Raw genomic sequence first — 25,329 nt, forward strand, 5'->3', positions numbered from 1 at the left:
AAGATGTAGGGGATTCTGTTTCTGTTCATCCTGATGGGTAAGTGATGTCTTTAAGCTCTCAAACTTTTCTCACTACTACATTTTGTAGATTTTTTAACTTTCACAAGTAAAACCAAAGGCTAGGTCACTATTATCTCTTCACAGATCTTGTCTTGTAAATAAGTGATAGTTTCATCTTCAATTTTTTTACATAATCAAAAAGAAAAGGAAAAAGACACTGAATTTTTAATTTTTAGAAAATGCTTTTTTAAGCGTTTACAATTTTTCAATGAAAAGTCTAATTTGAACAAGTAAAAAGGCAATAACAGAAAGGCTTTTTAATTTTCAAAATATTTATGCATTTTTTAAGCAGACAAAATGAATATTCAATTATTCAATCAGCTTTTGAAATTTCATCTTCACTTTGCACAATATAACATTAAAATGACATTTTATTTATTTTCTGAAAACGCTGTTAAATAATTTTCATTATTTAAACGGAATAGCTCATTTTAACATTAATAGGCATTATCAGAAATGCTTTATAATTTACAAAACGTGTGTACTTTTTGATTCATAAATTAAATTAAAAAACAATCTTATCATTTGTATTTTCATTTTCATTCCATCCATCAGTTCGCACATTCTTCATCAAAGCCCAAAAGAAAACAGGATTTCCGCCTTTCCTTTTCCTCCTCGTGCTGCTCTAAAGTACTCAAAAGTCTTTTTTTTTTTTTTTTGCAGCTGTTAGAGCCTACCTAATGTAAGGTGAGGGAGTGTTTACTTTTTGCTTTGCAACCCTGTAGTTACCAGGAGGAAGTGAACAAGAGCATGGGGATGCTGAGGAATTGAGATGAAAGAAAACTGAACGTTGTCAGAATATGTGCTGAGAAAAACAGACAAAAAAACAAAGAAAGGCAATCAGTAAGTCCATATATTTTTAATAAGCAATCATAAATCTTTTCTTAAATTATTAATTGTATGAATCAATAACATTTCTAGCATTGCAAATAAATTTTACAAAAAATATATAATCTGGAATGTGCTTATAATTTGCTGGGTTCTGAAACTGGTTTCACTCTCAGGACACCTTCCTGTGAACATGAGGCAGCCAGCACCCCATCTCTCCTCCACAGTCGGCCTTGAACCAGCCCTCGGCTGCCTCCTATTGGACCAAAAGACAACCCAAATTATGCTTAAAACAAAAATCCAAAACAAATTAACTGTGCCATAATGAACATTTATGGATAAAGGCAATGAGAGTCACACCTGTAGTACACAGGAACTACTCAGTTTTCTAAAATCCACTGCCTTTTTGTCATTATCCCAGAAATGCCAGGAAAAAGACCAGAATTATAGCATGCAATTTTGAAACTACTGCACAAATACTTTTTTTTACAAGTCTATATCTATTTTGTCATATCATTTTTAAAGGGTAAAAACAGTTGTGGCAATTAGCAATATGAAGAATTAGTGACTAGCTCAACAAAGAAACGCTGTTTAAGAACTAAGCAAACAATTTTATTTGCACTGTTGTAGCAATAACTTGACCTGCAAAACTAACACTGAGCAAACTGTTGCTTGGGTGTAGCCATTCTCATAGGTCCTTTCTTTGGCTTCTTACTGCCAGGACCCTGTTATTCTATGTTGACTTTACTTTACCATCAAGACCAGAATTTGATGGAAATCATATAAGTGGCTCTATGAAAGACTGAACAAATACAATGCAGTAGATGGGAATTGTATAACATACTGACCTGCCCATGGGCTCTCACACTCATACAACATCCACTCATCACTGCGGAAAGTGCTGTGGAACCACATGGCATGGTCCAGAGAAGCAGAGAATTTGGCCCTGTAGTTGGGATAAGGCAGAAGGGCAGTTCCCAGGAACGCAAAGTCTGATACATAAGCAGCAACGCAGCAATGCAGCTTCATGTTGCCTTCACCTACATAAACACACATAAAAACAAATACTGCTTACAAACATGAACTCAGAATGTAATGAAAACATTTACAAGTGTATTTATATTGCACATGAATTTAAGATCAGCTTGAAACTGATTTTTATCTCCACAAAATGCATGCATTTATAAATTTCAATTTCCTGAGTATATTTCTTCTTGTAGGCCATTCACTATTTTCACTGCTGCAGTCATACAATACTCCAGAGAGTCCCAACTCTCTAGTATATTGTGCAAATAAAATGCTTTGATTAGGAAAATAACTGCAAGACATGGCAGTTACAGAGCTCTACCAGCTGTCAAAAGGCACAAGTAACATTGTGCTTGCTGGATATATACAAATATATCATCTAAGGGGTGAAAGTGTACAATCTACAGGCAGAAAAGGTGTGGGGCTTGGTGAGGGAAGTTTTGATGAAAAGACTGTCACCAAAGTGTTTAGATTTGTATGTTTTTGTGAGTACATGTGACGTTTGAATATTTTGCGTAGTACCCTAAAATATGCAATTCATGGTGTAGTGTGCAACTAAGGCATTTTACCTATATGTCCTCGTGCTCGCACCCAGAACAGCTTTTTTGGCTCAGCTGCAGAAAGCCTGTAGAACTGTGGTGGGTTTACCGGCTTTATCTCAATGGGGACTTCATTAGCCAGCAGTTTGTTAAGGCCTTGTTTGGCATTTTCTGCCAGGTCCGGTTTGCTGTGAAGTAATAAAAGGGCAAAGTCACTTTTAAATGGACATGTTTTTAATAACATAATTCAAGTGCTTTTTTATAATAATGCTTTTTTTTGTTTAAACAAACAAAAAGACACAAGCTGTGTATTAAATTCCAACCAGTGTAATCTGGAAACCTATTATAATTTTATGACTGTAATGTTACTTGAGCTTATGCATCATTTATAGAGTTTTACTTAGCATAATCTGTAAAATTGCAATGCATCTGAAAAAGCTGACTTGACATGATTTGAAAATTGTCATAATTCAATAGTAATTCTTAAAGGGGAACTACACATGAGCACTTTATAAGGATAGCTAAGAATGCCCAACTGAGAGAAGCCAAAGCCACAAGATGGCAGTAGAGCAAAGAGAAGCTCTGAGGAGAGAGAACTACCTGAGATAAAGATGAATAAGCTCCTCTACAGTGAGGAGGTCTTCAGGCTGGGGAACCGTTGGCATGGTGAACTGATGCTGCAGGGGACTGGGCTGCAGCATGTGGAAAGAGGCTTGGCAGATGAGTATAGGCTGTCCATGCTGGATGGCCTTCACAGAGCGTACTGTAAAACTGCGGCCATCTCTTGTGCGCTCCACTTGGTACAGTACAGGCACCTTAGGGTCCCCTGAGAAACACCAAAAAGACAGCTGTGGAGAGAAAGCTACTGACATGTACTGTAGCCACTTCGCCTTATCATTCATGGAGGATGCATGCTGTCTTTTACTTTTGATATTGGTGATGTCTGCTTTAAATGACAATGATTTTGCTACATGTTACTAATTCTGACCTGTTGCTGCCATTTTTCTAATTATGTTGCATCCTACCTGCTCGTACAAAGTAGCAGTGGAGAGAATGGGCAAAGAGATTATCGCTCACAGATTTGGCTGCAGCTACAAGAGCCTGGCCAACTATCTGACCCCCAAACAAACGCTGACTCTGAGGCACCCAGTGGTGTGTCCCTCTGTGGAAAAACAAGAATAACTGAATTTATGTCATGCATTTCTCTTTAAAAATCTGATGCAGCTTCAAAAGTTAGGTTTATAGATACATTTAAGCAGCTCTTTGCAGTTCAATTTAGTAACAACACATTATTTGTGAAGTGCAATAGGTTTATTAATCTCTCAAAGTTTATCCAAAGGCTGTAATTCATAGAAGGTAACTTTGAGCCTTTAGTGGTGATACTGTATAACCTGACTTCGATTAAAATGCATGGTGTTTTTATCTTATAACTGTAAGTAGGCTCTGTCTATCATCAGTACATTTATAACACCAAAATCCCTATTTCTAGAGTGCAGACATGAAGGACTGTCTATGGTGACAGTATGATGAATTTATTTATTAAGGATCCATGTACTGAATGGTAACTGAAGTACAGAATGTAAATTGTTGCTAATAAAATTCTGTAGATTTCAATGATATGACAAATCATACACTCAGTATTCATATAACAGTCTAACCAAATGCAGAACAACTACCCACATACTGATTTCAACTGTTACAAAATAAGTGAAATTCACCTTTTTCTGGGGACAAATGTTAAATAAAATCTAAAATATGAAAAGCCCATGTCAGTTAAGCATATAGTCAAGTATAGTCTGATTACATGTAGCCTGCTTTACACCAAAAAGCTCAGGTATCCTTTATTTTGTTGTTTTTTTCAGGAATATTAGAGCAGTTTTGAAATCATGAGTTAGGAAAATAGCACAAGCAGCCAGCGATGGGCCTGCAAGGCACTGCCTAACTTTATGATATAATGCTGCGGCCATTGAATACTACACTTCAAGGCCAAATTCATTAAAATTTACTGGTTGCTATTATCTTCCTGCTCCCATTTGTCTAAAACAATAGGCAACAAAATTCACTGTCACAGTTGGAATAACTGAATCTGAATCAAGCAAATGAATTAGGGCGTTCCTGTTTATGTTAGAACCTTGACGTCAAAATTACGTAGTGACCTCACATTGTTGTGAATAGTAGCTTATTATCTATTAAACGGCTTTAGTCGTGCCAGGATAAAACATTTTTGACTACTTACGTTCATTAATTCTGGATTTATTAAACTATTAAACAATCCCTAGTCTTTATTCAGACTTCAAAGCCATTTTCTGGTCAACAGAAATATGACATTAACTCAGCGGCCCCTTAATACAAGAGTAAAGTTAAACATTTAAACTAGGTTACCTGTACAGGTCTACATCCAGCTTTTCCAGGTTTAAAACGCTGGTGACCAAGACACTTTTCAAGTCCTGGGTAAACTGAGCAGCAGAGTTTTCCGTGGTTTCATCTTTATTAGACGTTCGCGATACAGATGTATCTTCTTCCTTCTCTGCCATGTTTCACCAGCTTCTTCGAATGAATTTCCTGCAGAATGTACGACGAAGAGCACAATGCTGCCCTCCACAGGCAAGCAACACGTAGTATTGTTGTACTCCGGAAATTATTATATGCAAAATTTGATAATAAAAAGCAAAAAAAATAAATAAATAAATAATTAAAAAAGATTGTAATACTAATGATAATAATACAACAATACTATAATACAATATTTTTATTATCATTATTATTATAGTTATTATTATCATTATTATTATTCCATAGTATAACTCCATGTTGTAAGAATGTGATGCCAAATTATTTCTGCATTAAAAGAGAAAAGTCTAGAATTTGATAAAATAAATAAATACATAAAGCTCATACTGTGTTTTCTTCGTTGTCTTACATCCTGTCTGGTTTCTTTGCTCCGTTTATTTTATTAGCGTATAACAGATCAAGGCAGAGTATTTAAGTCCAGAGGCTGATTAAGCTGGCAATAATCACTCAAACGTGAGTGCCAGTAGTCCTGTAGTGAGAACTTTTATAGTAGTCATAGGCATGGGCGTAGGACAGGGGAGGAGAAAAGGTACTGATTACATGGGCCCACAGCAGGGGAGAGGCCCTTGAGTAGCCTGCAATGAAAATGTTTTTTTTTTCTTAGTAATAAGTGTCATTATTGAATCAAAACAACTAAATGAATCAATCAAAGGACTGAAATTTGTATCAAATAAAGTACTGGGGGGGCTCTGCTTTTCCTTTAAATAATGCAAAATGGTGCAGTTCAGCACTGTGAAATAATGCAGGTAAATTTGATTTAACCATAGTAAAAATATTGCTCATAAATGAGGAAATTATGCTTTAAAATGCATAGATATTTGTAAAAATGATGCAACATTTGTTGCTTGGCTAGCCAGTTAAGGGGGGCCCTGTGTATTATTTTTTCTTGGTGCCCAAAATCCCTAGCTACACCCCTGGTCATAGGTGTCCTGGTTGCCTCTCTCACTAGTCTCCTTCTTGCACGCTCTCTCAGTTTGTGAGGGCAGCCTGATCTAGCCAGATTTCCACCTGTTCACAAAGGAAGCGAAAGAGGTGCACCCTCCAAACAATAAACTCCTCAAGGTGCACGACAAAAAAGACTCAACACTTCTTCAACACTGAAGAAGACCACGAATCAGAACGCGTCCATTGTGCTTTGCCTAAATAAAACTACCCAAAAGGACATTTTTGAGTGCTGACACCTCCTTTTCTAGATTCACACATGTGCCATATTTCTGTCATGTCTTGATGATGTTTTAACTGAACTCTGGAAATATTTTTTTTATATCCATCACCTAACATATACTTTTCAGCAACCTTTTGTCTGAGTTGCTTGGAGTGTTCTTTTGCCTTCAAGGTATAATGGTAGCCAGGGATACTGATTAACCAGTGACTTTTTGGGTCCTCTCAGCAAATTATGTTTGGTAACCAATGGGGAAAGATAAGACAGGTCTGCACACCAACAGCGAGACAGGTAGGAGGACCAAAACTAAATGTGAGATGTGGACAGATAGACTAGAGGTCAGTGCTTCCAAATGGCCCTGGTTTATCCCAGTCGATAAGGCTGCTGGGAAGAGGCCTTCTTCTGGGCCTCCTGTCTGGATGGAGTAATACAGTGGAGGAAATCAAGTGCCATGTCTTGATGCAGTGGCCTCTGAAAGCATCTGCCAAACTCCCTCTATATTGCAGCTTGTCTCCCTGTTTGCAGGTTGCCACCTAACGAGCACTTTTAAGGTTACTCGCAACATGCAAGTGGGATGTGTGATGAGGAAGAAACAGCAGGGCAGGGACAAGTGTGAAACAGGATGGAAAACTCTCCACCTGGGTCTGTTCCCGCCCCCTCAAAAGAGAGAGAAGCAGACTGATAAAGCAGCTGGAGCAGGAAGCTTTTAAAGAGAGTGCCTCAGAGTCAGACTTAACACAGTTCTGGTACCGATATTTAGTTTGCAATACTTAATCAGATTTTGTTTCAACAGAGCTAAAAATATAATTCTATATTCATTAGTATTTTTTGGTTATGAATGTGTCAGTTCCAGTTGAATCTCTGGTGAACTTTATCAAAAATGTAGAAAAATCAATGTCACCACTTAGACTATAGGATACTTTGCTACTTTTAGTTTTATGTTGACTTTAATTCATTTAAATAATTAAATTATTTTAATTAAAACACCTAAAAATGTTGTCTTCTGAGAAAAAGCTAGTCTTTCACATTACTGGAATGTAAAGAAAGAACAAGATGTTGCAACTCTTCAAATCTAAAAGCATCATAAACACAATACCAAATACAAATCTTCAAACTGTGATGTTTTAAGTGAGATAAACCTACAAGGTTAACAAATGTTAAACTTTTAAAAAGAAGAAGAAAAAAGGCCAAAGGCTGTAGCAAAAGTTATTCATGTGTCTCTCATCCTGGAAACATTTACCCTTCTATTCAGTCAGAATTATTGATAAAGATTACTTTCTTTTTCTTACTTCTTTTTTCCTCTATCGTCTTACAAGTATTTTTTTTTTTTATCTTGTGACTTTCAGTGACAAACTTTTTACATGAGTGATGCATGTGACACATAGTAGCATGAGGCAGAGTGCTTTCAGATGGAGCTCCCTCATGGAGGTTTCCTACTGTCATTGTGGACTTTGCACATTAAAGACACCATTCCCTTCTGCCCTCCCTACTATGTCAACAAAGTGTCAATTTCCAGTTTTAAAACTCTTTAGAATTAGATGTTTTCTTACATTCTTCAAAGGCTGCCCATAAGGGGGGGTAAGGGGGAACGCTTTCTGGGGCCCAGCCAAATAGGGGGCCCATGCAAGTCAGGAAAATCATGGTCCATTGCAAAGTTAAGCTATAATAACATTATTATATTTTAGATTAGACCTGAATAATATAATCACTCTTAACAAAGCAACACAAAACAATTGGATTTTTTTGTTTGTGCTTTATTATAATAGAATAGCATTTTAAAAATCTCAACCCTTCTCTTTAAACAGAATTACCTTTTTATTTGTAATGTTTACAATGTGGATGGGCACACTGACTACTACATGTGATGCCAGGCTTCATAGTTGAGCTATGATGGGCACAATCATCAAGAGAATAAAGTACAAGGAATTTTGAAAAATTTATGTAAGGAAACAATTAAATAAATGCAAAAATAAAGGCTTGAATTAGCAAAATAGGTTAAAATGGCAAAAAAAATGATGGAAATAAGCGGTGAAAAGAGGCTAAAGAGTGCAAAAGTAGGTTAAAATTGAAAAATACAGATTATAAAAGGCAAAAATGGGCAGAAAAGTTGCAAAAGGGGTTTAAAGTAGAAAAAGATGGTAGAAGTGGCATTAATAAGCAAAAATGGTTGAAAGAGGCAAAAGTTGGTTTCATTGGGAAACAAATTTGGAAAAATAGGTGATAAAAGTGTGATAAAAGGGTTAAAAAAGTGCCATTTATAAATAATTTGAACCTCAGAAGCTAATTATAGCTTGACACTCTTTTGAAAATGAAGTAACTGTTAGACGAAAACCAAGTCTATACGGATCCAACACAAATGGATTTATATCATCAATAAATCACAGCTGGGGAGGGTCCATTCACTGGGTTTGTCTGGGGCCCAGCCAACTCTGTGGGCAGGCCTGCATTCTTCTCAGATAAATGAAATCATCTAAATTTCCAAATAAAGTAAAATAAAATAAAATACAATTGAATTTAGAAATGACCTTGCAGTTGTGGCCCTTGTTTATAGGCCTTAAAGTCCCCGTAAAGTGATTTAAAAGCAAATTACATTTTAAGTCTGTTGTAGGCAGGCCACTGTGTTATGAACCACCGGGCCAAATTTCAGTCATGAAAATCATCTCTATATTGATAAATTAAGCTTCAAAATCATAAAAAATGAGGCAGTAAAATCTGCTCTAAGATGGTGTGGGCATGTCAGTTGACTGAACCGAAGCCACGCCCACTCATGAGAAATACAATCCTCTCAAATTTGAAAGAATGCTTCTAATCAGAGCACAGCTGCCTGGCTCTGTGCCAGAGCAGATGGATAGAATTCAGGGATTAGGTTTACTGTTTTCTGGTACAAATCTCTCTGTTATGATACTCTTAAAGACCTGTAGGCCACCATGGCTGATAGATTTGGGAAATTTACCTCACAATGACCAAAAACACAGCATATAGCTGGCTGGTAATTTCAATGAATGCAGTGACATCAGCTAACAACAGACTGTACTGAGATGAACTGCTCTATATATCGTTGTAGTGTTAGGTGGGCAGGGTGATTCCTCATCATGACTGGTGATGTCATGGGCTCAGATTTTTGCCCTGCTCAAATTTTACTAAGCCAGGAAAGAGGTAAACAACTTTCTCATGGTCTAAAAAAAATACTCACATAGGTGTTCTTACATGTATAAAGCAACCTTTTTCCAACACATCTAATGTGTTAAGACACAAAGTTTGGATTTCACTTTACAGGGACTTTAGATTAAATTTGTGGTTTTCAGTGATCTACCATCCAGTAGGCTACAAGTTTCATTATTTGAGATTTTGGGCCTTCATGCTTTATGTTGCATTAAGCATGCAGGCCCAAAATCTCAAATTCTGATAACATAGTCATGAATCTACCACTCTAAATTAATCTTCATTGTAGTGCACTAATCTCAAGACACTTTATAAAATGAGCAGATTTAGACCACATGATTTACAAAGTCTCACTATTAATCCACGAGAGCACAGCACATCATTTAGCAAAGTAACAGTGGCAAACTGTGGACCAACTTCCCTTGAAACAGAAACTTCGAGCAGAACTAAACCCATGCTGAATGAGAAACCATCTGCTAAGACGGTTTGTGCTTGGAGGATGGGACAGAGGGAGATGCAGAGAGAGAGAAAGCTGAATGTCCGGTGGGAAAAGGTCATTAAGAAAGTCCCCATTTTCTACCAATCCCAAAAGGACGTGAATCCTGTGCTGCATTAGAGGGACACAAGAATTATTGGATTTTAGAGTTAACCTTACAAGGGAGCAAATGTGGGCCTTGCCTTAGTACACTAAACATTTGTACCCTTGTTTAATAGACTGCAAGTTTCTTCAGCACAAATTTAGATTTATATGAGGGTAGATATTCAACATGTTGTAAGTAAAAAAGTACCAGATTTGTGAGGACAGAAATGTAGGTCTACCCCACTGCTCAGTTTTGCTTCATCCTATTAATAACTCAGATCAATCCCTTTCAGTAATACTGTAAAAATGTTAGCATAGCATCATCCCTGATCATCATCCCTGTCGGAATGATAGAAGATGAAGGAAGCAATCTCATTTTTGCGTAATAACAGCTGAGGTGAATATAGCTCCTAAAAGTGGGGTTTTACGAGCAGCACCTGAAAGCAGCATGATGCTGCGCGCGTAATGGATTTCCCCAGCACTGCTGCTTATCGGGGTCCAGGAGCTGCAGCTGCAGCAGTCCAGCCACATTAAATCTTCTCCACCACTTGATGCCGGTGACATTGGCAGACGGAGATTACGTCTCTGACTCTTGCTTTGTGCTTTTCTCTTCACCATGGCATCATCAGACGGGCTGGATGAGGATTGCGTGTTACAGCGGGGGAGATCTCAAAGTGACCCGAGCAGCATCACCGAGGTCCGCTTGGGTGAAGAGCACAGAGCAGGTAAGGGGAGAGGGGCCCGGAACGCATGTTGGACATGTGTCACCTGTTCGTTACTGTTCGCTCGTGGCTGACGGTTTAACAGGCAACACATCATGATGTCGGGGTTCGCCTGCAGCCTGTCACATCCGCTGTGATCTCCCTGAATTTGGAGGCTATGCAACAATCGTAGGTCCGTGTGGTAAACGTGCGTCATTTACTATCTCCCACACGTCGCACATACTGTGCTGTGCAGTGCCATAGGCCTTTGGAACGAAATTGCTCCCATAGTCATGTCCTTCACAACGACATAATAAATCAGGTGTGCTACATCTGTGTCACGCAGCGCGTGAGATGTTGGCCAACTGGTGTCTTACCAGTCAAGTCAATGCTGAATCCTTTACAGCTGAAGGCCTATGTTCATTTCATGACAGGATGAAGAGCTCATGGTTGGTTGGCTCATTTGGACAGTTGCAGGCCCATGCCTACTGTTGTGCATCACCACCTGTCTCCCAGCACTGCCCTGCGTACTGCCACATACAGTAGCTCTGAAAGACATCTAAAAGAAATATGGCTGTTTAACCAAAAAATTTAAGCCTTTTTTATGATCATTTTGAGAACAGAAAGAAAGGCTTAAAAGAAGCACTAGTAACATGAACATCAGCTCAACAGATGTCCAGTAGTAACCAGCCTTCTTGTCAGATGCATCCTAGCCTCTTGGCATTTAACCTGTCAGCACACCCACCCACGTTATACAGAAAGAGAGGGATGAGGGAGATAAGGGCAAAAATGGCCAAGGGTACACTTTTTACACTTAATTTCACATCTGTCTGCAGGACTCCTCTATTAAAGGTCAAAGCTTGCTAGAAAGCAAAAAGCCAAAACCAACAGGAAGAAGGAAGAAAAGCCACTAAGGATACTCATTAGGTATAAAGCAAAGCAATCTAAACGTATATTTTATCAATGCAATAGTATGCATTGAATATTGATTATTTGTTTTAACAAGTTTGAAAGTCCATTGATCTTATTATTGTAATAATGCTTCTTTGCAACAAATCATATACTATTGGAAAGTCTATTTATTTATCTTTTAGATGGTGTCACATTTGTAAGGAACATGCATTTGCGGGATGAGCAGCAGAGCTGAGTATGTGGGTTGCGCCCATGAAAAATTTGCCAAATCTTTTCTGCCAGTGTCATCAGCTTATTCTACCATTGACTCTTGTCTGGTGGATTGGATGGTTGAAATCTGAAGAAACAAGAAATACTGGTACATTAACATTTAATTCATTTAACAAACAGGAGCCTCAGTAGTGTGTGGAAGAACCATACACAACCACAACAGCCTGGCACCTCCTCATCATGCTGGTCACCAGCCTGGTCACACACTGCTGGGGGATGGCATCCCATTCTTCAACCAGCATTTGTCGCCAGTCAGCCAACGTGGTTGTGTTGGTCACTCTGGCATGATAAGCACGCCCAAGCTGATCCCACAAGTGTTCAGTGGGGTTGAGGTCAGGACTGCTGGCAGACCATTACATCCTCTGGGGGGCGAGCATTGTCATCTTGGAGGGTAGAGTTCAGTCCCAGCCTGTGGAGGTATGGGATTGTTACTAGTTGCAGGATCACATCTTGATATCCCTCTGCACTGAGATTGGCCCCTATGATGGCAAGCCTTGTCTTTCCAGCGAGGGAGATGCCGCCCCACACCCCCACACTGCCTCCACCAAAAAATGTTTCTCTGTCGGTGCAGCAATCAGCATAGTGGTCTACGCATCTTCTCCACACCTTGACCCTACGATCCAACTTCCAGTGGCAGAATCTGGACTCATCTCAATAACAGGGGGGTACAAAAAGCTCAACAGCAACAGCAAAATAAGCTTTGGCATTGGCAGAGATTGGACAGATTTTTCATCGGTACAACCCACTTACTCAGCTCTGCTGCTCATCCCATAAATGTATGTTCCTTACAAATGTGGTACATTTAAAAAGGAAATAAACAGGCTTTCCAGGGGTAAAAGATTTATTACCAAGAGACATTGTTACAACAAAGAAGTAATCTACCAAACACAAATGTCCTTACTTTTTGTGCTAGGTTTACATGATCTAAATTTGAGTGTTGGTGTCTGTAAGTGTACCTTCTATATCAAAATGTTTCCTTCCTCCTAGTTTTGCAAGAAAAAAACCCATAGGGAAAAGAGTGTTTACTACTTCTCAGGTTAAATAACACAAAAGGAATACATGTGACTAAGTGTGTAGTTCTAATTGACATACTTAGAACATTTACGAGCATAATGCTTACAAAAGGAAGATAAAAGGTGAAACTTGGCATCATGCATAAACTGCAGTATGTTTGAGTTTAGGCTGATGAGAGTGCTGGTTGTGTATTTGACTGTTTCCATAGCAACCCAAATGGCAGAAGGCAGCACTTGGCTCTCCAACTGTGAGCCGACATGGTGTTTGTCTGCTTCACTTACTGCTTTTTTTTTCCAATGCACTCGGTGATGTACAGCAGCCAGCCATTCAAAGTGAAATGCCACTTAGACTGTGAATCGTGTTTATTTGTGAGATGGGATTCACATTTCCACTGGGAATGGCTGCGCGGGACAAAACTGTTGCTCAACAGCTACCGAGCAGCAGACGAAAGATACATAGTTTAGGAAGGCGTTGAGCAATGGATCGATTTGAAGGCAGTATAAATCACTGATTTCAACTTGCAGGCCCTTGATATCCCTGTATGCCTTCCATCATCGCCCACATCTCAGCTGGTTTCATGACAGACTGATGGATGGGTTGAACAGGGATGTTGGTACTGTACAGCTTTTATGTCCCTGTAAATAAGGGGTTCAGTTACTGAATAATTATCTGACATGGGTGGGTGTTGGAGTATAATATATTAGACACGATTCTGGGCTTCGCGTTATTGCACACATACTCCAGTACACTTTCATTCTCTCTAGTGTGTGATATTACAGTCTGTTTGAACATCAGATCGTTTCACAGGGCCAGCTATCTTTAGACACGAGGGCCACAGCAACTCTGCAGAAAGGATCTTCAAGTTCTCTTGCCAACGGAGAACGCTGTTGTGTTCATGCCCTCGTCACGTTGTCGTGGTTGTTATGGTTACGTAACAGCCATGGTGCATGTGCAACTGTGAGACAATGATAGCAGGATTGTCCTGGGTTATGCCTTCATTTCCATTCTTAACTTCAGGTCAAATGCACCTGGATTTCTGTGGTGTCGTAGCAGATTTTATTCAAAGCTGATGTTTCCAGTGCAGCATCAGGCAGACAGGGCTCAGGCAATGCAGCAATGAACTCCCCCCCTCCCTGCCTCCCCCAAGCCCTCCATCCCCTCTGCTCGGCACTAACCCTTTCATGGCCCTGGCACCCCCACTGCAGCTTTGATCCTAGCACTTGAAGAATCATCCCCATTAAGGGTTTTAAAAAAGGGAGCGACAGATCCCTGATGGTGGCATTATCATGGCACCCAGCTGGGCAGTGTCACGGTGCATCAGCTGCACAGTAGACTGAGCCTGACTTTTTCTTCCAAGGTGTTGCATTGATATAGATCTAGAAGGAGAATTAAGTATTCTCTCTGGAGCATATAGCTGCAGAAGAAGAGAGGAAAATCACTTCCTATTAATTCTAGGAAGCCTGCTTCATTACTGCTTTCAGATCAGATCCCCATGCTGCTCATTATATTGAGATTTGTGATGAGCTTGAATGTAGTTTAGCTGAAGAAAGGCCTTGTTGACATGATTTATACCATCAGATAAACAGAAGACTGACACTCAACACTTATGCATATTATGTATATGGCTCTATATATTTGGATTGTGCATTGTTCCATTTGGCATCATGATAAGCAGCCACCATGTTCATCTCATACAGGTTACCTCACTAGCTCTCTTTTAGAGGATGCAGAGCAGTCAGTGCAGCCAAAAAGATGTAGCCCAAAGGTGGAACTCATTCTGCTCTCAGATTGTGGTATACGCGGTAGCCGGAAAACTGGATATTCATGGCTTTCATCAGGCGCAGATGTAATGTGACACTTAGCGTGACTGCAAACAGAAGTCGGCATATGGACTCCAATTCCTCCAACTTTTACAGTCTGCTGGCAGTGAGGAGTGGTGCGGTTTGGAAAAACAAGCCAAATTGGTGCATCCATATATGTTTTATTGAGCAATAACTCTGTAAAGAATGACCTTACTCAAGATTTTTTATAAATGGTTTTGACTCTGATATCTTAAAGTCGTGATTTTTGAATTATAGCAGACCTTCCTCAAAAAGTACAAGTCTTATGCAGAGCTTCACTTATCAGTACTAGAGCCAGCAAGTCACTAAACCCTCCCTTCAAAGGCAATTTGGAAAAAATACAAACCTAAACAACAGAAACAGTTGGTCTGAATTAACTTTTTGCTCATTCTGTGGCTCATTTATGCTCCCTTTATGTACAAAAATTTATTAGTGCACTTGAAAAATATAACGGTCACTGCTTGCATACTTATGCTTCTGTTCCATTGGGGTCAGGTCATGTATGGGAGCATATGCTGGTTCAGCGATTTGCTGCGCCAACCTTGGTCCTGTATTGCTCAGTCCTCCTGATGGCCATTCTCAAGACCTGTGCCAGGCCCAAGCCCCATCTCTGCAGGTATCCTCCCAGCTGCCCCCTCCACAACGCATGTGGCCACTCCCGGTGTCTGGACTAACCCACAGATTCCTGGGCACGCAGTATGTGGTGAGCTGAATCAGGCCCTGCTAAGTGCGCCATTTTTACCTCCGCCAAGGAGGTTATGTGATCGGCAGGGTTTGTTTGTTAGTTTCTTAGTTTGTTAGCAACATAACTCAAAAAGTGGTGGATGGATTTTGATGAAATCTTCAGGAAATGTCAGAAATGGCATAAAGAAGAACTGATTAGATTTTGGGAGTGGTCCGGGTCACCATCTGGATCCAGGAGTTTTTTAAAGGATTCTGTACTATTGGGAGATAGGGCTAATGGCGGAGGTCTGGGCTCTTTTCTAGTTATTGTTGGGGCAGTGGTTAAAAAAAAAAAAAAAAGAAATTACAAGAGGCCACTGTCTCATGTGGACCTCCATAACTTTTAACTCACACAGTACTTTGAATGGTTGGTTTACTCCATCACTCACTCAATTTGAGTATAGTTCAGTTGTTTTTCAAAGTATTCCTTTTCACATTGCTCCACACTGGCCCTAAGACCAGCAGTGATTTTACAGAAATCCAGACAAAGTGAACACTAAGTACAGATGGAAAGATTCATCCATATCTGTATACATTCTTAACATTGAGCACTGACTATTTTTGATTTCAAATATTTCCACGATGGAAAGGCAGAAGGACACAGTGTTAATTTCATCAACAAGAAATAAGATAAAAGAGTTTGTTAAAACATTTTTTTCCTGATGAAGACAATACTAGGACATGCTAAAAATAGATGTCTGATAATAAAAACTAGGGATGTACGTTACTACATTTTTGCTGAAATCTGATACTTTATTATTTCCAAACTCATTTTAGCCAGTACTGATACACACACCTTTGTTTTGTGGTAGTTGTTTTACATTTGGGGCTTCGTTCAAAATGTTCAGAGGCTTATTGTGGGTCTCCTAGGCAACCACCTATATACTTGTGGGTACAGTTGCACATTTTGCCAATATCTAATGTTGATGTGTGATATGTGTTAACTGGACACTGACCCACCGCCATTAAAAGTTGGAGCGCCTACACCCCTGTTAGGCCTCCCTCACAATGTGAAACATTTGAAGGTGGAATGATGAGGCAAAGTTGTTCCAGTGCCTGCAGAGCAACAATCAACAGAGTAAAGGGCTACTGTGTGTAAAATCGGCAGAACCACCTTTGTGTTGAACTCATCGGAGGATGAGGTGGAGAGATGCGCAATGAAGAAGGTGGAGGCCATTCTGAGGAACATGGGTCATCCACTTCATATCTCCCTAAATGACCAAAGAAACAATGGTGGTGGACGGCTCCTCTCTCTTCGCTGCAGGACAGAAAGATATAGAAGATCTTTCATACCATCAGCAATAAGACTATATAATTCTACCATAAACAGATGAGACTCCAGACAAATGAATTTCCCTTCGGGGATAAATAAAGTTATTGTATTGTATTGTATTGTATCTGACCAGGGCCAGCGTCAGTAGAGGTTATTTTTTAAAGTACGATTTTATAAGTAAATATGAACAGGACTCACATTCTTACTTCCTCTGAGTGTTTGTAATACACTGCCTGGCCAAAAAAAAACAGTCGCCACCAAAAAAGGGTCACACACTCTAATATTTTGTTGGACCGCCTTGAGCTTTGATTACAGCACACATTTGCTGTGGCATTGTTTCGATAAGCTTCTGCAATGTCACAAGATTTCTTTCCATCCAGTGTTGCATTAATTTTAATATTGATGATGGGAGAGTCTGACCACTGCGCAAAGCCTTCTCCAGCACATCCCAAAGATTCTCAATGGGGTTAAGGTCTGGACTCTGTGGTGGCCAATCCATGTGTGAAAATGATGTCTCATGCTCCCTGAACCACTCTTTCACAATTTAAGCCCGATGAATCCTGGCATTGTCATCTTGGAATATGCCGTGCCATTAGGGAAGAAAAAATCCATTGGCCAGGCAGTGTATTAAGCTAGTTGTCCCTGAGTTACTCTCTCAGTTATGCTTTGCTGTTGTCTGCTGTCAGAATATGAATTACCTGAAAGTAGTTCTTCTACTTGCAGATCTTATTCTGATTCACCCCTAGTGGCAGGACGGATTCATTTAATACATAGACTGCTGCTTTGAAGCATCAACAAAACTGTCTCATGATGAAAAAAAACTGACTTCCTTCAGGCCTTATATATGTATTAGTATCAGATTGACTTGCATACTTAGTGTAGTTGCCTCAATAATTCTTGTGCTCAGTGATTTTGAGGACACAGACAGACCAGTAGTAGGTTGTTTCCATCAAGAAGTTTGGTACTGCATGTTACACGTTCATTTGCATTTCCATTATCAAAAGTTGGAAAGGGTCCCAAATAACTGACCCATACCATCCAACTTTTCTGGCACCTCTCTGTAGGGTTGCCAAGCTTACCCATTTATCCTTCAATGTTGGAGCCATAGACACACTGTAGTTTGCTAATAGAAAGAATTCCCGCGTGACAGTGGTAATAAACACAAACAACATCCCATGTATTTCACTATCATTTATATCATCAGAAAGAGATTTATAACTGTCAGTGGGCAATACCACCCATGGATGACCTCGGAGGTGCAGACCTTCCTGGTGATTGTCAGTGACGAGGAGGTGGAGAGAGAAATGGACACTGCTGTGAGCAAGTGTTCCAGCTTGTGGTGTAGCCTTGCCATCTGGGTTACATCATCACCTTCCAAGTGAGGTCTCTGGAAACGCAAACTATTTGGGGGTTAACAATACAGAACCACACCAAACTGTACTCAATGAAACCAGACCACCTGGTGGAAAAATCCCATATGAGGCCCCTCTCCATTTAGCTCAAAGCAATAAAGGATATTTTGAAATATCTTCTTTCATGCTACAGGACATGCTAAAATATGAGATACCTAACAGCACCTGGCTATTGCCTCTCAAATAGCATCATAACTCATACTCAACTTCATCTGTATATTTTAAGATGTCTCTAGGCCAGGTATAACGTATGTAAATGAAAATGCTCATAAACAGAAAACTATCAACCCCCCAGTTTATTGTTTCAGTCTAACTAACTATATTTTACTTGATATGAAGTCATTTAGGGCTTGGACTTTTCTGTTGGAACCAAAGTCCTCCCCAGGGCTTTCTTTTAATAATTAAAATCTATTTTATGCCATTTTATTCACTCTTTCTGCCTTTATTTAAATTCAAGACATACATCTTGACAAATTAAAAGTAATTTTAAGTGTCTGCATACCTCAGATTTTTTCTTGGACCTGGTGCTTTTGGATTGTTATTTATTTTGTTTTGTCTCATGACCCCACCTTCTGGGGCACACTAAATTTATATAAACAGCAATAGTCAGCTAAATTAAACTACGTATTGGCTTGTTGTCTGTGTTGAAAAATTGCACAGAGGAGGCCCAGACACGAGAGATACTGCACGGTTTTACAGGGGGTTTTTTTCACCTCATTTTACCTTTAACTCACTGGGGCTTTTAGTCAGCATTTTTGGATCTTTTGTCTGCTCTTGTAATCTGATCCAAAATCAGCCTACTAATCACAAAATGATGCACACATAATTATGCTCATCTCTTATGATCACTGCTGATCATTGGACTTCTGTTTTCACTCAGGTGTTTAACCCTCCCCCTTCTAGATCGTGGAGGAGTAAAAGTGGGCATGCTGCACCAGCTCAGAAATGTCTAAAACATAGTAACCAGGATCAGGTACATGAATTGTCAGTTTGTTTGCAAGTGAAGTCCCTAGTAGAAATGGCAGTCAAAGCAGAATATACAAGGCACTCTGATGTAATAAAAATCCTTTATCGAACAGGGATGTCTACGCGCTTTGACTCCAGAGAGTCTTCATCGGGACATCAGGACAGATCTAAGGATTGATTCCTGATCTCTATTTGGTGCGCAACTTCCCCCTCTCTCTCTCTCTCCATCATTCCTATTTCTCCTCAGCTTTCCTGTCATCACAAAGGCAAAAAACCCCCAAAAATTATCTTGATAAAATTAAACATTACTGTTTTTATATCAACAAGTCTATAACCATATCAGTTGACAGAACAATATGAAATTCCTTCTCAGTCACATTTCAGTGATTTAGTCAAACCAGGCCTTAAAAGCAAAAACTGCTATGACTTCTGAAGCTTCTGCAGCCAGCCCCAGGTGGACACTGGAGGAACTGCAGTTATTTTACTTAACATTGACCTCAGCTTTCAATTGCAGAGGTTGTCACCTGTTTTTTTTTTTTTTTTTTTTTGAGGTTCATTCCATGCTCAAAGAGCATTAAGGAGGCCTCTTCAGCTCTGCCCACAACTTCTCTCCAGGATTGAGATCAGGGTTTTGTGATCGCCACTCTAAAACTTTGCTGTCCTTAAGCCACTTTGTAACTAAATTGGCGGAATGCTTAGGATCGTTGTCCATTTGGAAGATGTCTTGAGATGTTGCTTCAATATTTCTACATACTGTTCTATTTTTTGAAGTTCACCAGTCCCTCCTGCAGCAAAACACCCCCACAACATGATGCTGCCACCCCCATACTTCATAGTTAGGGTGGTGTTCTTAGGCTTGCAAGCTTCTCCCTTTTTTCTCCAAATGTAACAATGGTCATTATGGCCAAACAGATCAATTTCTCCAAAAGTTAAGGTCCTTGTGTGCATTTGCAAACTGTAATCTGGCTTTTTTATGTTGCTTTTGGAGTAATGGCTTCTTCCTCACTGAGTGGCCTTTCAGCCCATGTGGGTACAGGACTTGTTTCACGGTGGATAATGACTCTTTCTCACCAGCTTCAGCCGGCATCTTCACAAGGTCTTTTGCTTTTGTTCTAGGATTGATACGCACATTTATCTCTGGAACACAGAACCCATTTCCTTCCTGGGCGGTATGATAGCTTGATATTCCCATGGTGTCTATACATTATACAGATGAACGTGGCACATTCAGGCATCTGGGAATTGTACCCAAGGATGAAACAGGCTGATACCAGACTCTTTGCTGATTTCTGTGGTTTTTCCTATGGTTTCACACAAGGAAGCAGTGTGCTTTAAAATACATCCACAGGTGTGCCTCCAATTAACTCAAATTTTGTCAATTAACCTATCAGAAGCTTCCAAAGCCATGACATCATCATCTAGGCTTTCCCACATTGTTTAAAGGCAAAGTAATCTTAGTATATGCAAACTTCCGATTTTGAAGGAAGAAATAAAAACTTCTATAAAAAAATATCTCTCATCATCCTGGCATGTAGCAAGTAGAAACTTTAGTAATAGTGACTGACCAAAAACAGGAAAAGTTTAGTCTGATTTAATAATAATTTTTTTGTATCACATTTGAATCATTAGACATATTGGCAACTGATGATCAATTGTAGGGCATTTTTTAATCATTGATCAGATTGTATTTAAAATGTTTTTAAGTAATTCATGGATCATGTTGATTAGATAGAGATCAAGTGTGTATCAAATATGATACAATACGCATTAAGGGGATATAGAAGCTCAGAAAAAGTGTTAAATTTAACCCTAAGGGAGTATTTATTAGCTGTATATATTGTTTAATTTAGTTCAAAATCTTTTATTTATTCAAGGTCTTTTCTTAGTAGGTTGCAGCTTTTTTTTTTAATTTTAAATTCAGTTTATTTTTATATGTCTTAAATTCACTGATAATGCTGCACTTTTGACCATGTATAAAAATAAGATTTTCAAGTCCAGATTAGAGATAAAGAAATGTTGCATTTGTTTCCTGACCTGTAAGGAAAATGTTCCAAACCATGGCCTCAAATTGAACCAGGAGCTGAATTGGACCAAAATCGTGTGTATGTTACATCCCTAGTAAATAGTCTCATTGCATGACCGTGCATTTTTGGTCCAAAGTGATTAAAAAAGGGCTCAAGATGATGTTAACATCGACTGACTTCTGAGGGGTCTGCAGCTGGATTAAAGTACCAAAGACATGAAGCTGGAGGATTATTAAACAGCATCTTTTATGCTTGCACTGTAGAAAATGTCTTAAAATGCTGCAAAGCCGGGTCAAGAGCACCTGGAAGTGAATTATTAGGTAAAACCGCAACAAAAGGGCTCTTCTGAGCATTTAGGTCGATGTTGTATAAACAAGGTAAGCTGTCAGTGTTATAAAGAGACCACCTCAGCAGAGAGTTAACCTTTCATAGAGAGTCGTGACAGATGATTCACTCAAGGTTGAACAGCCATTGACCGAAGATTATTCAGAACTATACAGCAAGGCTTAAGATGAGTTGGCATTAGACTTAAGTGAGACGCGCTTTGAATGAATATTCACTTTATTCCAAATCTCTGAGACGTGGATAAATTCTGCAGTCAGCATTAGAGAGGCTTTGAAATCTTTTGAAGTTCAATCAAAGGAGGTTAGAACTGAAAAAACACACTCAGAAAAGCAAACTTTGCTTACTCCATGCCCCTCTGTGGCTATTTATAGAGCTGATGTAACTTCTTGCAGATTTTTTTTTGTCTCGCCTTTGTCAAAAGTGGAACAACTGAAATTAGAGATAAAGGATTTAGAATGGACAGTGTGTTTATGATTAATGCAAGTATTGCAGAAGTGATGTGACTATAGGAATTTAAATGTGACTGCTGAGGCACTAATAGACTGTCCCGTCACTGAGTTTTACCCTTGAGTCTTTGGTGCAGTATTGATTTTTTTTATTAGCCAACCTAGACACAGTGGCTTATTCAAAAGCACCTACCATTTCTTATGCCAACTCATCTCTCGTGCCATTATGCACCATCCAGAGACGTCCCCGCTTCCCACTGACTGCAGGGCCCCGGGGAGCAGCACAGAGGCAGGACAAAACATGACATCAGCTTCAGCCTAATGAGGGGGCATAAATGCTGTTGAAAACGTGCATGGGCAGAAGAAGAACTTTAAAAATAATAGGGTCACAATGTCTCAATTAAACTTTGAAAAGCTCTTCAAGGAAAAAAAACACACACTTTTACATTTTAGAAATATATGTTCAAGATAAAAGCTCTTTTGCTCATAAAAGTGGCTATGCATAGTTTAGTTTGTGATTAAAAGGCTCTGTTATGTGATAGAAGGATTTTAAAATGGGTTTGGTCTTCAGAATAAAAGTTTGAAAAAGTAAAAAAAGAACAATTGAAATAGGAAGTTAAAAAAATAGAGATTCATATATCTTTAATCTCTACATGCAGTTATTAGCTTGTGGATACAGTATCGATCATCTGATAGATGCTGTATGTCTCTGGGAACAGAGGAGAATTTCTCAATTCTTTCAATTAAGCCAGAGGTATGTGTTTAACACTTCCAGGCAAGATTTCCTTTTCCATGTGGCATTTATTTCTTATACTGACTTTATCATCCCTCTAAGCAGGGCTGTTCATCTGATGGATTTTAAAGAGTAAATGTACACCGGCTTTACTCACTTACTCATGGTCATTTCAGAGGTACAAACCTGAAAAAGAAACCAATTTTAATGTGATTTTCTCCTAACTAAAGTTAATAGAAATCAATGGAATTACATATAATGATGCAGATTTGTAAGAGGTCAAAGGACATTTTTTTCAGGTCTTGTTTTAACCCTCAGTTATCCTAGAAAGATTTGGCAATGGCTCCACAACATACAGCATTTAGGGGGTTTTGCTTTTTAGTAAACAGCATGTAAGATACCAAGCAACGGTAAGAGGGAAACCATGTATGGACTGCTGTTGGCATTAAAGGTGAGCAAGTGAGTCAGGCATGGTTTTGGAGTCTGAATGCTCCAAACACCTCGCTAATGCTAAATGTAAACAGGGCCTTGTTTTACTATTAAGATGGGTAACATAGGTTAATAGGCTCACTCCCTTTCATTCTACCAATAGGGGCCATAGAGCACACAGATAAATCTTCATCATCTTCTCTGGGTGTACGTAAGTAGATGGGCCCTTGTAGCACCCTATAATGTAATAATTTCCTGATAATGTAACAATGCCTGATAATGTAATAAAATTTGCCCTTAATTCAATCGAAAATGTAATACAACCCAATAATGTAATAACTTGACTAATAATGTAATAAAATATTCTGACTGATATTGTAATAACATTTTTACTAATAATGTAATACCTTTTTTTTTTCAAACCTGATAATGTAATACTTGACAGATAATGTAATAAATATGTTCATTTTCAGTCCAGAGTTCTAAATTTTGTGTTTTAAGAATCTAAGAATGTTATATACACTGGATTTGAAACAATAGAATGACTATTGGGTTAAATTGCAGACAATGAATACCATCCAGCCATATGCACATGTGCAAATAATCAGGGACATGCAACTACATCCTGGTCTTACTGAGTGGGTGATGGACTTAACTCCTCGGGAGACCAGAATTCTGGCTCAGATAAACTTCTGAGCAGCACTGGAGACCCCAGGTAATGCTTCCCTAAACGTACCTCTTCACAGATTTCCAACAAATCACTACCTCATGAAACAACCACAAACCAACAAAACAACTTTCAGTAACACTTCATTTGAAGAGGGTATACATAAGTGTTTATAACACCTACATACACATTACATGACACCTGACATAAAAATAGGCCTATATATCCACTTATAAATGCTTATTATATCACTTTCAATGTCAAATTGACATCTTACTCTATGTCAAGCGACATAGTGGTCAGCTGACATACTGTCATACTACATAGTGTATTATGAGGTTTACCTGTATAAATAAAGATTAAATAAAAATGTCAGCATCAAAATGACAGAACTTGATGTCAACTGACACGGTCATTTTTCAAACTCCTTTTTTGAAGTTTATACAGGGTTTCTGAAGTTGTATTTGTTTCTATGAAAGTATACAATTTTTTAGTGGTGAAAGTAATTGTCTTAAGGTCTTACGTCCATTTAAATCCTGTTTTATTGACGTGACATTATTTCTGCAAAGCTATCTGCTACCTTGCATATGTTACTTTTGAAACTGCTGGACTAACTGGTTATGTTATTAATTGTTATTGGTGAGATGTCCAACCTCTAGAATTTATGTTATGTTTACAGTAAGTTAAATAAACTACTGTTAACTAGTCTGATGCTTCCAAAGACAGTCATACTACTAGTCTACGTATCTTAGCTCACTTAATACCCTCTTAATGTTCATGAGCAGTTCTGTTTCATTTTGTAAGCTACTCATCATAATGTTGTTTACCAGTATGTAGTATCGTAATAAACAGTTGTAACAGCATTGACCTCATAGAAGCTGAACTAAAGAGCTGACTATGCTTATGTATACCCTCTTCAACTAAAGTGTTACTGAAAGTTGTTTTGTATGAACATATTTATTACATTATTTGTCAAGTATTACATTATCAGGTTTGAAAAAAAAAAGGTATTACATTATCAGTAAAAATGTTATTACAATATTTTATTACATTATTGGTGAAGTTGTTACATTATTGGGTTTTATTACATTTTCGATTCAGTTAAGTGCAAATTTTTATTACATTATCAGGCGTTATTACATTATCAGGAAATTATTGCATTATAGGGTGCTACAGCCCTTAATAGACAATGTGGGTAAAATTGGGGGCAGGGTCCTTTAAAGATATTATCACTGCTTGAAGCATTTAATTGTCTTACAGAAAGGTGTTAAAATGTTCTAAAGGAATCCGCTTATTTCTCAGCAACTGCCAGGTTTTTTTTTTATAGTATTTTTTTTCAGCCTTTTTCAAACTCTGGTTTGATTTGACCTTACAAAAAAAAATTATTATGTTAAAAGGTAAGGTTTCCCTTTCAGAGAATAGAGGAGAACATTTGGCATGTAAACTACAGAGGATCCTTCTGCACAAACAGAAATGGTTTACTGTACCACCCCTCCCCTCCTCATACAATGTCTCCCCTCCCCCAACCAAAGAAGGGATGTCTTAACAACAAGGATGTCACGCATACAGTAGAAAATTATCTGCTCTGATTTTGTTCTGAAAATATACTGAGAAATGACTCATGGACTTTTTTTTTACTGTTCTG

At 38.7% G+C, this 25,329-nt stretch overlaps 2 protein-coding genes across 2 annotated transcripts in view; one reads left to right on the forward strand and one right to left on the reverse strand.

Moving 5' to 3' along the window:
- Nucleotides 1-904: 904 nt before the first annotated feature.
- On the reverse strand, nucleotides 905-5,016 carry acot8 (acyl-CoA thioesterase 8). The gene is made up of 6 exons (XM_041783115.1): nucleotides 4,836-5,016; nucleotides 3,479-3,615; nucleotides 3,054-3,279; nucleotides 2,484-2,641; nucleotides 1,737-1,928; nucleotides 905-1,144 (listed from the first exon to the last, which is right to left on the reverse strand). The coding sequence occupies exons 1-6, from the start codon at nucleotides 4,985-4,987 to the stop codon at nucleotides 1,026-1,028; spliced, it is 984 nt and encodes a 327-aa protein (XP_041639049.1). The 5' UTR covers nucleotides 4,988-5,016; the 3' UTR covers nucleotides 905-1,025.
- A 5,450-nt stretch (nucleotides 5,017-10,466) lies between these two features.
- phactr3b (phosphatase and actin regulator 3b) overlaps nucleotides 10,467-25,329 on the forward strand; it is an 81,645-nt gene continuing 66,782 nt past the window's right edge. The window contains exon 1 of the mRNA XM_041783916.1: nucleotides 10,467-10,653. Coding sequence (XP_041639850.1) covers nucleotides 10,545-10,653 — 109 coding nt within the window. The 5' untranslated portion in view covers nucleotides 10,467-10,544. The remainder of the gene's footprint in view (nucleotides 10,654-25,329) is intronic.

This window comes from Cheilinus undulatus, linkage group 3, assembly GCF_018320785.1.
Source record: "Cheilinus undulatus linkage group 3, ASM1832078v1, whole genome shotgun sequence".
In the NCBI taxonomy this organism is placed as follows: Eukaryota; Metazoa; Chordata; class Actinopteri; order Labriformes; family Labridae; genus Cheilinus; species Cheilinus undulatus.

What these genes read in the sequence shown, in the direction of transcription:
- acot8 (XM_041783115.1), bottom strand. Translation starts at nt 4,987, where the DNA reads ATGGCAGAGAAGGAAGAAGATACATCTGTATCGCGAACGTCTAATAAA. An exon ending in CTTATTCATCTTTATCTCAG is followed by an intron (nt 2,642 to 3,053) that starts GTAGTTCTCTCT and finishes ATTACTTCACAG; the next exon opens with CAAACCGGACCTGGCAGAAA. An exon ending in GCGAGCACGAGGACATATAG is followed by an intron (nt 1,929 to 2,483) that starts GTAAAATGCCTT and finishes GTGTTTATGTAG; the next exon opens with GTGAAGGCAACATGAAGCTG.